Source organism: Microcebus murinus, chromosome 10 (assembly GCF_040939455.1).
Source record: "Microcebus murinus isolate Inina chromosome 10, M.murinus_Inina_mat1.0, whole genome shotgun sequence".
Classification (NCBI taxonomy): Eukaryota; Metazoa; Chordata; class Mammalia; order Primates; family Cheirogaleidae; genus Microcebus; species Microcebus murinus.
The window spans coordinates 53030039-53042634 of NC_134113.1; the positions used below are offsets into that span (position 1 = coordinate 53030039).

Consider the following 12596-nt stretch of genomic DNA (forward strand, 5'->3'; position numbering starts at 1 on the left):
TCTCAGAGGCTTCTGGCCATCCATGTCCTAGAGGCTCCTGTTACTCAGAGGTCTCACTTTTTTGCCCCAGAGCAGGTGACATATTTAGCTGGGGAAAGATGGTGGCAAAAGCACTTTCTGCATGAGCAGCAGCACCTGTCAAGGAGCTGCTTAGTGTGGAGGAGCCCAGGCCTTAGAAGCAAAGGCCCAGCCCCAACCCTTTCCCTCCCGGAGATGAGCCAGTGACATCACCTTCTCTAGATGTCAGACACTAGTTACGATTCTTGGTAAAACAAAAATGACTCCCTGCTCATGTTCTTGAGAACATACACAAGGTTTAGGGTGATCGTACTCATCAGTTGACAGACTTGCTACAGCGAGGGGACAGATGGGGACCAAACCGGCTTGGCCAAGGGGATAGTAGAGAAGAGACCAGCATAAGGCTCTGCTGGCAGTCACAGGCAGACTCTTAGATCCACAGGGACCCAAGAGACCATTAGCGTAACCCTCTCACTTTCTCACCCAGAGTGAGAAATTTATCAGTCAGGCTATTCAGCAAGAAGTTAAGGCTCCTAGGTCTAGAAGTCTTAGGGATCTGAGGCTCAGCTTTTAGCTTCAACCCCAGTATGTTTTCAACCCCAGAAATGTAAAGTGCTCAATGAAGTTGAGCCCACAGGCAAATAGCTGCACGTGGCTGGCCCTAGAGCACAGCTCAAGGCCAAGAATGACCCAGTGGTTGAGGAAGCAGCTGCTGTTGGCTTTGGAATTTGGCTCTGGCACCTTCCTGTGACAACCTTCATCACCCAGGGGCCACCAGCAGAGCTGGGCTGCAAGGAGGTGAAATGGCCCCAGACTGTCAGGGGGCAACCTGTCCTGCCCCGCAGTAACCAGCCAGAGATTATATGCCAGGCTTTTGTCCCCGACCTTTTCAGAAACAAGAAGCGTTTGGCCTTTCACCTCTATACCTCTATTGCAGCTTTCCAGAGGGACAGGAGAATGTGGAAGTACCTTGTGCACTGTTAGGGCTCCCCAGGTATGAGATATACTTGTTACCTTAGGGCCCATTTGTATATTCCAGGATGGGAGTTTGGTGGCCCTCCTTTCTCCTTTCCCTCCTTTCCACCTGGTGGCTCTTGAAGCTTCATCTGTTACCACAAACGCTCAGGCCCCAGAATGCCTATAATTCTCCAAAGCTACACACAGACCAGAATTTTCTAGTTTAGAGATAATTCTCTCTTTTCTTTTCTTTTTATATTTTCACAACCAGGAACCTTGCCCAGGGGCTGAGGGACTGCTCTATCCTCTCACCCACTGTCTTGTCTGGCTCAGAGCTCTTCTTGTTAAGCCTCCAGGGCCACCTACACCAAGAGCACCTACAAGCCCAGTAGGTACCTCCAGAGATATGAGCCAAAGCCTCTCATAGCCCTGGGCTGGGGGCTGCCAGCTTCCCGGGACCTGCAGGCCAATCTCTGGATTCCACACACCAGAAAGTTAGAGATAGCCACTGGGCTCAACTTCACCTGACAACAGGAATGGACTCTAATGAGGCTGGCAGTAGAGATAAAAACTAATGCAGAACTGGGTTATAAGAAAATACTGGAGGGGGAAACCCCAGTGCCCTTGCTTCCTGCTTAAGAGTCATAGTCTGAAGTCCAAGAGCATTGAAAAAGGAGAAGAAAACATCCTCACACTCTGGAGACTGGGGCCAGTGCTCTGGGGACAGAGAGCCCCGCTGGCTCTGATAGACTCAAGTCCTTCCTGGAACCCTGTCTGGCCCAGCGTGGCTATTTGCTGGACCACAGGTCCTGTTGGCTCAGAGGTCCTGTTCTTCCCTGTTCTGCTGCCTTCTAAGGGCACTTCCACACATGTGGCTGTCATTTAGTCTCTGCCCATGGGGAGTCAGGCAGCCAGACTGCCCAGCCAAGGCTCTGCGCTTTGTCCTGAAGATCCACACCCCACCCTGCTTTCCTCCCAAAGCTAATTGCCTATGAACTAGTTTGGTTTTGAGAAACAAGAGCCTCGGGTTTTCATGGGAGCCTATTTCCTCAGCTGCTCTCTGAGCCTGAACCCTGTCATCCTCTGGAAGGAAGGTTGGCAATTATACCCTGCTCAGGAAGGGGGGTAAGGGTGGTGCAACCAAGCTAAATATAGATGCAGTTTCTAGAAAGCCAGGGGTGAGAGAGGACATTGACCGACTCTCATGCCAGAGACCAATTTATCCAAACACAAAAGAGACAAGAAGCACACAAAAGCGTCAAGCGCCTGGGGCAGGGCCTCAGGCCTGGGACAGGAGGGCCTTTCTCCAGCAGGTGGCCTCTGCCAGCAGAGACACACCTTGAGTAACCCAAGTGTGGGGTCAAATACTCCCTCCGGGCTCTGTCTCCACAGCAGCTGCCTGTCACAAAGATCCCAGCGCCTGGGCAGGATACAGGAGCTAGATGGAGCTGCTGATCTGAAAGCCCTGTGTGAGGCGATGGGAATGTTAGCAGCTTCATTGTGGCGATCATTTTACGACGCATACATGTGGCAAACCATCAAGCTGTACACCTTAAATATAGGCCATTTCTATTTGTTAATTACACCCCAGTAAAGCTGGAGGAAACAAAGAAAGACCTATGTCTCCTGATTGGGCCCAATTTGCATGTGGCAGCACCAAGGGGTTCTCAGCAGGTGGGTTTAAAAAAGCTTTATGCAAATTGACCAAAGGGTTGAAAAAAAAAAAAACTAAAATAAATTTTAAAAAGCTTTAAAAGAAGGCTAACACTGCACTGAGGAGCATAGCCTTCTTTTTTTTGGAAGGCAATTTAGCAATATGCATCAAACATGTTAGATGCAGAGACACTTTTAACATGGTAAATTCACTTCTAGGACTTTGTTTTGCAGGTAGAGCAGTCTTTGGGCCCAAGGGTGGTTACTGCAGCCCTGCCTGGAGAAGCCAAAGACTGCACCGAAAATGCCCATCAAGGGAGGACTGGTTTGTCATGTCGTAGAACCTCCATACACAGCAACATGACTGTGAAAAAGGCAAGAATGCCGACATGGGAACAAGCTTGAAGAAATGTTCTTTAGTAGATAAAAGCAACAAGCAGACTGCCGGGCGCCATGGGTCACACTTGTAAACCTAGCACTCTGGGAGGCTGAGGCAGGCGGATCCTTTGAGTTTAGGAGTTCAAGACCAGCCTGAGCAAGAGTGAGACCCCCGTTTCTACCAAAAATAGAAAAAATTAGCTGGGCATGGTGGTGCATGCCTGTAGTTCCAGCTACTCAGGAGGCTGAGGCAGGAGAATCACTTGAGCCCAGGAGTTTGGGGTTGCTGTGAGCTAGGCTGATGCCACGGCACTCTAGCCCAGGCAAGAAAGTGAGACTCAGTCTCAAAAGAAAACAAAAAAAGCAACAAGCAGAGTGGCGACTAAAGTGTACTCCCACCTATATGCGCACATGTGTGCACACACACACACACACACACTCATACACATTCATAAAGAGTCTGAAAATGAACACAGTGATCTGGTAACAGTGATAGCTCTGGCAGGAGGTAAAGAACTGAGAATTGGGCTCAGTGGGAGACTTACTTTTCACTTACATGCCCTTTTAAACTGTTCGCTTTTTAAAAACCATATATAGACATTACTTTAAAAAATTCATATCCACTTCAAATATATAAAGAATAAAAATGAAATATGGGATTTGGTTTGATTGATTTGCCTGAGTTTAAATCCTAATGCACAACCTTGGCAAGTTACTTAACCTCCCCATGCCTTGGTTTCCACATCTGTAAAATGGAAACAACCCTACAGAGGGAGTCATTGTAAGGATTAATTAAAGGAAAAGGGAACAGGACCCGGACAAAGGAAGCACTAAACAAAGGGAAGGGAGAGAAACTCTAGGGAGAGGCAGTGGCAGGAACTGCTGAAGAGTGACCAGAGATGGTAACCATCCCAGTGAGAATCTGAGACCCTAGAGGCAGACACCATGTCTTATACCTGCCCCCGGTGCCTAGCATAGGACTCTGCAGGTGGAGTTTTATAAGTTGTTCCTGATGTCTACACCCGCAGACCACTGTCCAGTTCTGCTGAGCACCAGCCGGTTCCCTCAGAGTCTCTGACTGACATGAAGCTCTCTCAGAGCTCCCAGCCCAGCCCTTCCTTTCTCACACCTGATATTGAACACCTTCTGTTCAGGGACCTCTTTTCAGAGACCTCTGCCAACACATCACAGCCAGACATGTTCCAGGTTCTGTGGTAAAGAAGAGGAAAGGATTGTCTGCCCTTAGAAACTAAAAGGGGATAATGATACGAGCTATCACTGTTGAGAGCTTTCAAGTCAGTACCTCACGTATTATCTCCAATGCTATTGGAGATGATAACATTTCAGGGTAGGTATTATGCCTGTTTTACGAGTGATACAAGAAGGCGCTGAAAGTTAGATAACTTGCTTAATGTCACACAGCTCACAAGATTAGAATCTAAATCTGTTTGACTCCAAAGAATCTGGTCTTCTTACCTACCAGGGTCCTCATCACGAATCTACCATCTCTCAATCCAAGCTGGAGCAGCAATCAAAAACATGCCTCCCCCAAGTCCAGGAGCACGAAGCAGAGGCTGTCCTCCTCTAGGACAAGGTAGCCGTTGGTAGATATGCAGTCCTTGGATGGATGCTTTGGAAGTAACGTCTGGCCATGCTCTCCACTGGCTCTATATTGTCTGAGCACAGAGAGGACCCCAAGTGCATGCTGAGAGTGAATTCATGCAAACAAGCCCTGATTAGAGTTCTGAGTTTCTAAAAAAATGACCCAAAGGAAATGTAAGATCTTCTTCACACCCTTGTGGCTAGCTGTCTTTCTTGGCAACTCCAGTGACCTTTCCTCTCCAAATTCTCTGGCTTCCTCTACCCAAGCTTCTGAACATCAGTCTGGGACCATCCGTAGATAACCCTACTCATTTTCTTTCATCTACTTCCTTGCACATCTGTGGATGGAGGTCAGCTGCCAAGCTGACCTGGACAAAATTCTCTCCGGCTACGCTGACTTCTTCGTGACTCATTTACTTGTGGTCATAGAATCCCCTGTGTGGCTGCTCCTCCCCTTTTCTCTGTTTACTGCCTTGAAGCACTTTGAGTCTTAAGTTGCTGGATATCTGCCCCATTTCTCTCCTTCACTTCATATCAGGGTTCCTAGAAGAGCTACAGATATGAGCTGGGCAACCTTCTTGAATGCCAGAACACTTCTCGTGTTCCTGGGTCCTTGGCAGCCTGCCTTTTGCCCCCTGCATTCCACAAGACCCATAATTAACAAGGTCCCTGAGAACCTTGGGACTAGCAAACAAAAACACATTTCTCCACACTATCTTTCTTAGCTTGGAGCTTGCAGCACACAGCTTCAGCATCCTGATTAAGGAAGTATCAACAGGGAGGAAGAAGACAAGATAGAGGGGTAAAGGATGATCTGTCTCTCAACCGGCTTTCCAGGATCAACTCTTAAACTTCACCATCAACCTTCATTCTCTCGATCAAAGGGGTCCCTCTACTTCCTTCTCTGTCCTTTACATCTTTCTCTTACATTATACCCTGGAAAAAGCCATCCATGCCTATATTTGTCCACATCCATATACATATATGGACCACTCATTATATATATATATATATACACACACACACACACACACACAGAGGGGGAATGTGTAGATCTACTACAAATTATATATATATATATTACAAATTATATATATATATATAAACACACACACATACATATAATTTGTAGTAGATCTACGTAATTTCCCTCTCTGGCTCCTACTTATGCTCTGGTTGTTAACATATAGACAGGAGGTGTCTGACTGTCTACAAGCCTACCTGTGCCAACCTTTTATTCACATTGGAAACATCATCTTCTCTGAGGATGTCCATGTATACCAGGAGAGCAAGAAGCAGAAGCAACATGAAATAGCTTGTAGGAGGAATTGACCAACAATGGCCTCTAATTTCTGATCATAGATCAGTAGGACTGTAGTCCCTGCACAAGCTGCCAACCTTCGTAATCACCCTTTGGTTTGATTATGAGTGTTGGACTTGCTGGGATGACTATAACTAGCTCCTAGAGCAGTTTAGTTTGACCATTTTAGAAGCCAAACCAAATATGAAATGGTCCAACAGGATTACCGGTTTCCAGAGCTTGGAAAACAGCCAGGGACCCAACGTTAAAGCAATGCTCTTTCCAAGAACTGCCGTGACAGGATAGCATGAGCTCATTGAGAGCAAAGCTTTGTTGCCCTCTTCTCTGTCCCCAAGGATGCAGTGCCTAACACAGAGAAAGCACCAGCCATGGACATAGTCCTTCTTCCTCGGATCAGAATTTCACAAACAAACAGATATAAAGGACAATAGGATTCTTAAGCCATGATTTGAACTACACTAAAATAGAAAAATTCCAAATACTATTTGGGTGAAGCAACGGAGAGGAGAAATGATATATATGCAGTTGGTTCTCATTATTTGTGGTTATGGTTATGGTCTTTAATGTGAGTGAGTAGGGGATTAGTGAATCCTAAACCATTGCTCCTGGGGGGATACAGGGTTATGTTCCTCTGGTCACACATTTTCATCAACCAATCAATACATAACCTTGTTTTATGTAGGTTTTCTGTTTAAGACACCTTATTTAATACATAGTGTTGACTTATTAACATAGAATCAACAGCCAATAGTACTGTTGTCTGAGTGAAACTTGTCTAACACATAGTTTCTCTGTAAGGCACATCATGGCCTCTTACACTTAAGAACACTAGACAGCACAGCTGTACCACATGTGGGAACCACTTTTAACAACAAAATCACCAATAAAATCACAAAAATGCAAAAAGCATAGCACTAAATAGACTGTGAAAAGGACACTTGCTTATAGTATGAGAGCTGAAACGGAAGGCAGGCTTTCACCTTGTTTAACCTCAGCTGAGAAGATGCACATCAAATTATTCCCTGCTCTTCATGTGTCCAGGAATGACCACAAAAGCGCTGCCAGTATTGACTTTGGTAAATTGTAGCAAGTAGGCAAATTTGCAAATATATAGTCCATGAACAATTAGGATGTGTGTGTGTGTGTGTATTTATTTATATATCAAATGAAATTCAAGCCAAATGACAGAGATGTGTTGGCTCTTTGGAAAGTGCAGCCTGGCTCAGTCACCCAGACAGGGACAGTAAAGATCTCAGGTAGGCTGAGGACAGGGTAACAAGACAAAAGCAGCCTGCGGCCATAGTGCCAGACCTCACAGGTAGTGGCTGTGGCCATCAACCAGAAGTAGATCCTAAGGGGTCCTACCGAGAGGGGCGGGTCACAGTACCTTCGTGTGCCCACGAGCAACACAGCCGCACCGTTGCTCTGTGGTGAGACCCATGTGCAAACGTTCCATCCCTGTCCATTCTGCCACCTCCCACACTTGGCCCTGGGCATGAGGAGACCTGTCCTTCCTCTACTCAGGTGACTCACACGGTCCTGTCCCAAGCATTCAGAGGCTAGTGGTGTGTCCAAGGACAGCAACCACAGGTAACAGGAGTTAGAGCCACTCTAGTGAGGAACTGACCTCCAATATGTCATAATCCAACATGCAGCCACCCAAGGGTCCCATTTCCCAGAGCCGGATACCAGGGGTTAGGTGGCCTGGGAAGAGAGAAGGATTTGGGGTCAGCTTGAGGCTGTTTGGTCAATGAATTAACCAAACAGCCTCAAGTGCTGTTGGGGACATGTTGGTGGCAGATTGGTGAGCTATGGCCTTTGACGAGAATCTCCATGCTGCCAGCTCCTAGCCCAATGCTGGATCATCAGTGTTCATTCAAATCTGGTGAGGGAGGGAGTGAGAGAAAGCACAAAATGAGGATGGCTGCCTGGCTGGCTGGAGAGACTTTTGTTTATTTTATGAGGGCATGGTTCCACTAAAGGCAGCAATAGTGGCCCATCAGTCTAAAAAACAATACATTGTTCTTTATGTTTTTCAAAGCACTTTTATATATGCTATCTCATTAATCCTCAGATTAGCTCTATGTAGTAGGGGGGTCAGATATCAATACACTCATAGGGTTAGTTGAGTTAACTGAAACACAGAAAAGCCACGGTGTTTGAGCAAGGACATCAGTCAATTAATGGCCTCACCCCAGCCCACGCATTGCTGAGGGTTTCATGGCAGGAAGCAGGTCCTGATGTGTGTGCCCAGATTCTTTCTCCACTACCACCCGGGAGGCAGCTCCCTTTCTCAGGCCCTGGCAGGAAAGGGTCCGGGTGGTACCTGAGACACACGGCCTGGGCTCTGGAAGGCCCACCCTGCAGGAAGTGTAGGCTTTAGGCCCGAGGATTGACAGGACCTAGAGCCAGCGATGCTGCTGGTCTGGTTCCCCGAGCTGCAAACAATTAGCACCCACAGAAACCCGCTGCCCAGCAATTGCTCAAGGCCATGAAACTCAGGCCTGCTGGTTCCTGGGGTGAAAGGCAGGTGAGTCGAGAGTGCCCGGAGTCCCTATGCCAGAGGAGTGTGTACCACAAGAGTCCCCTGGACTCTTGATTCACTCTGCCCTCAAGGTGAAGCAAGGTCTTCAGGTCAGACAGGAGCCAGGCCAACCTCAGAGTGCTCACCTTGGACCCGATGTGCTTTTTCCCCATGTGACAGTCACAGCCCTGTCCTCCACTGTACCCACCTCCAACCCTGATGGTTAGACCTATGCTCTCTTTGGGCCTCCTTCTTCCAGGCTGCTTACTCTCTCTGTCGTATATGCCAGTGCGAATCTCTCCTGGTTCCCAGTTCCAACCTGCAATCCATCACTTTCCCATCCTCCCTCCCTGGCTTTGGTTGGGAAACTCCTTGGGCCTTTCCGGGGCTTTCCCCACACCATTTGCCCTTGTAATCCTATGCTCATGAAAGGAGAGAAGAGGAACTGGTAGAGAAACTGGCCCTGACCAAACCGGATTGCTGGTGCATTCCTGACGTTGCCTGGGCATTCTGAGGTTGGCTTTCAGATCTGGGACAGAGAAGCCACGGGTGAAGATATGGGTACAGATCAGGTACGGAGGCCCAATAGGGGCGCAGTTGGATCAGATGGGGAGGTACACTCTGAAGCCAAGTTCTTGGGCTTCCCCAAAGACACGCTGGTCTCTTGGGTTAGGAGGCTGTGCACATGAGCTGGGGAGGAGGTCCACTCTGGAAGGACAGACACATGGGTCGGTGCAGGGGGCTGTGGTCCAAGGAGTGACAGGGGGAAGATGAAGACCCACACAGCAGCCTCAGGAAAGTGATTTCCAATAGGACCAGAGGACACAGCTGGAGCTGGGGTTGGGGAGAAGGTACCCCTCACCAAGACCCCATTGCCCCCATGGCTGTGAGAGCTGGCATGTTCCATGGACATGGAAGGAAGAGACATGGGAAATGCAGGGGTCTTCTTCGTGGGGATGTCTTGCTTCCGTCCCTTCCCTTATTCTTGGAGAGAGCTTGGGAGGAAGCCTCACCTGAAGAAGCCTTTGCAGCCTTCACAGGTCATAGCATTGAAGTGAAAGCCTGTGGCTCGGTCTCCACACACCCCGCAAATCCGGGGAACATTCCGGTCAAAGTCACCAGGGTCAGGCAGGGACATGCTGGCCGCCATCGCCTCCATCCCTGTAAGAACAGCAGTCAAGTCATAGCCATAGCCATAGTCAGTGCCAGGACCCCCTGGCATCCTTGGTACCACCCCTTCCCCTGCCCACAGCGTCCCCCCCACCCATGAGCTCAGCAGAGCTGGGCAGCTCCCCAGGGCCGGGGCCTGAGCACCATTTCTCTGGGTTGCTGGCTCAGAGCACCGCCTGGACTCCAACTGCCTGGGTACAGATGCCGCATCTGCCGGGCTACTTTGGAGGAGATGGCTGGCCTCGATGTGCCCCCCAACCCTGTCCTCATCTGAATAGGCATTTTCCTTCTAGGGTGTGAGTGAGGATCATGGGAATGAACATATGCACACCACTGGCACCGGCGCTGCCCGTCACAGACCTGAACCAGCTCAGGGGCCTCTATCTTGCCTAGCACCCTCTCCTAGAGAAAATAGGAGCCCTCCCACAACTTCAGCCCCTCACATGCAGTGACAACCCTCACCTCCTGTCCTCTTGAGGGTGATGGGAACAGAGGACTCAAGCACCCAAGCTGGAGCCCTGCCCATACAGCTGGGGACTAACAGGTGCATGCCCCAGTGTCCTGGTACCAAGGTGACCAGAATACTTTCCCCTTTTGTTTGCAATAATATTTAAAACATTAGTTTGACTATCCTTCTGAGTCATGTGAGTCATACACAATTAACTAATTTTGTTTTCAAAGTCGTTTTTCATAAATAGGCATTATCATCTAGACATGATTTCCCACTTGGGCAAAAGGGGAGAGGGAACACGATGTACAGCTCTGGAAGGCCCTTCTCAGGAAGCAGCTGGCTGGACTCTTCCATTAGGCAAATTGGGCCCTTGGCGTCGCCTGCTGCCTCTGATCCTGACCGCTGTCACGCTCAGAGCTCATTCTGGGACGCCTCAGTCCTCCCTAAAATGCTTTCAGATCCTGCTGCCTCCCAGTTTCATCTGAATCCTAACAAGGGACATTACAGGTTTAAGTGGCCCCTTTGACCAAAGCAAAAGGGTCCCTCAGGTCAGCAGAAAAATAGGAGAGAAAGCCAGGAATGAGGGGACAAGCATCCCCCATCCCCAGCCCAGGGTACCATTTTTTTCCCGCCCCTAGGCCAGAGGTAGATCCCTGAGGGTTCTTGAGAGGCTCTGAGCTACTTTTGCATGTCAAGGGCCACAATCTCTGATCCAGGCTTTGGAACATCAAAACTCATTAGAGTCTCATTTCATTTCCTCTTCGTACCACCCTGTTTACAAGTGAGGTCCAGAGATGCCCAAGCCTTGAGACATCTCTAGCAACTACTATTGCAAAATGCACAAAACAAATACCTATTTTTTTTTAAATCCCGTAAAGAGCTTCACACCAAGGGATGGAAGATAAGGAAGGACAGAGCATTGTCAGTCCTGAAGGGACACAGCAAATCCTGGTCACAGACAGACACGGGAGAGCCCTAAACCTCCTCTTTCAGCTTTTATTTTCCTGGAAACCTTAATTTAATAATAGTGACACTATTGCCCATTCCGTTCATAGCTAGATTTATACTTCCTAAACTATAATGTCTATACACACACACACACACACACAAACCCTCTCTTTCTCTCTCTGTGTGTATACATATCTCTATCTTGCTTGCTCTTTCTATATATTTCTTTCTCTCTCTCACTCTCTTTCTCACATAAGAAAAGAACACAGGAATGATTAACAGAAGCCTTTGAAGAGTGGAGATTGGAGAGGAGTATGTAGAGGTGCTATGCACTAGAAGTATTCTATTTTTTGAGTAGTAGGTCTATGGTATCTTATTATGATGATGAAAACACTATGTCTATGTTCATATGCCCTTCTATATATATGAGACATTTCATAATTTAAAACAAATTATGAAATTATGAAACTAAAAATAGAAAAAGTGCCTGTGGGTCTGTCAACATTGTCCCTATAGACCATCCCAAGTCCCAGCTGACTCCCACAGGTTTCAGAACACAGCACACATCCAAGATGTGAGCAGGGATCCCAGAGGCCCAATTCCATGGTGGGGTCATTGGAGAAACTGTCTAGGATGCTGCGGCTTAACCCCAGGTCAGCTGAGATGTCACAGCTCCGAGTCATCGTGATGTTGTTGCAGAGTCTGGGTCATCCAGGCTCCCAAACATTCAGTGGATTTGGTGGCAAAAAGAGAACTCAAATTGGTGGTGGTGGGGGGGGGGATATCAGTCAAGTGTATCCAACAAGAGTTCAGCAGCACATGGCTCACTTGGAGATGCTATGATGCAAGCGAGTTGGACAACACACTACGCAGCACGGCAGCAGTGCAGTCCTGTGTGGGGTGAGGGACTGACTGCCTTGACATCGGGAAGTCTCCTGGCCTGGGGTGAGGGCCGGGGCACTGGGTTAGGCTCAACGGGAAGGCTGGATCCGGCAGCCAGAGGCCCACAGTGTGCAGGACTGTTTCAGGGGAGCTGACCCAGACCTGCTTTTGGTTACTCGCTGGTACCAAGAAGCCAGAGCCCAGGACCAGAGACCAGACGTGGAGAAGAGGCCCAGGACTCCATGGCCTGAGAGCTGAAAGTCCCACGAATGACAGGCAGGGGCTACGGGCAGGCAGGAGAGAGAAACAGGAGATGGGGGGTGGATAGGAAACACCAAACAGGCAGGACGGCCCCCTGGGGTCCTCGCCCCCCCCCCCCAGGCAGCAAGACTCTCTCTCCTGAGCCTCTCTGAGCAGCCACGCACCCCCCCACCCGTGGGTCTCAGCTGCAAAGCCTCGGGTAGTGTTCCCTTCCTTCCCTGCCCACCACCTTGCTCTGACCCCCCACCTCTCAAACGCAGAAAGCCAGGGAGGCAGTGGCTGATGGGAAACACCTACCTGAAGGAGCAGGGGCAGGTAAGCGGAGTGCAAGGTGCTCTTCTGTGAGCGCTCACAGACACTGCAGACCAAAAAGCTTCTGCAACGAGGAAGAGAAAAGGTTTTCTCTAAAACACAGCTCCAACCTCCCAGCC

General features: G+C 48.8%; 1 protein-coding gene across 1 annotated transcript in view; it reads right to left on the minus strand.

The window, feature by feature from the left end:
• The window catches only part of VDR (vitamin D receptor), a 54764-nt gene that overhangs the window by 21582 nt on the left and 20586 nt on the right, over positions 1-12596 (minus strand). Inside the window, exons 2-3 of the mRNA XM_012754100.3 lie at positions 12463-12541; positions 9467-9614 (exon numbers count right to left, since the gene is read on the minus strand). Of these exons, the coding sequence (XP_012609554.1) occupies positions 9467-9612 (146 nt within the window). The 5' untranslated portion in view covers positions 9613-9614; positions 12463-12541. The remainder of the gene's footprint in view (positions 1-9466; positions 9615-12462; positions 12542-12596) is intronic.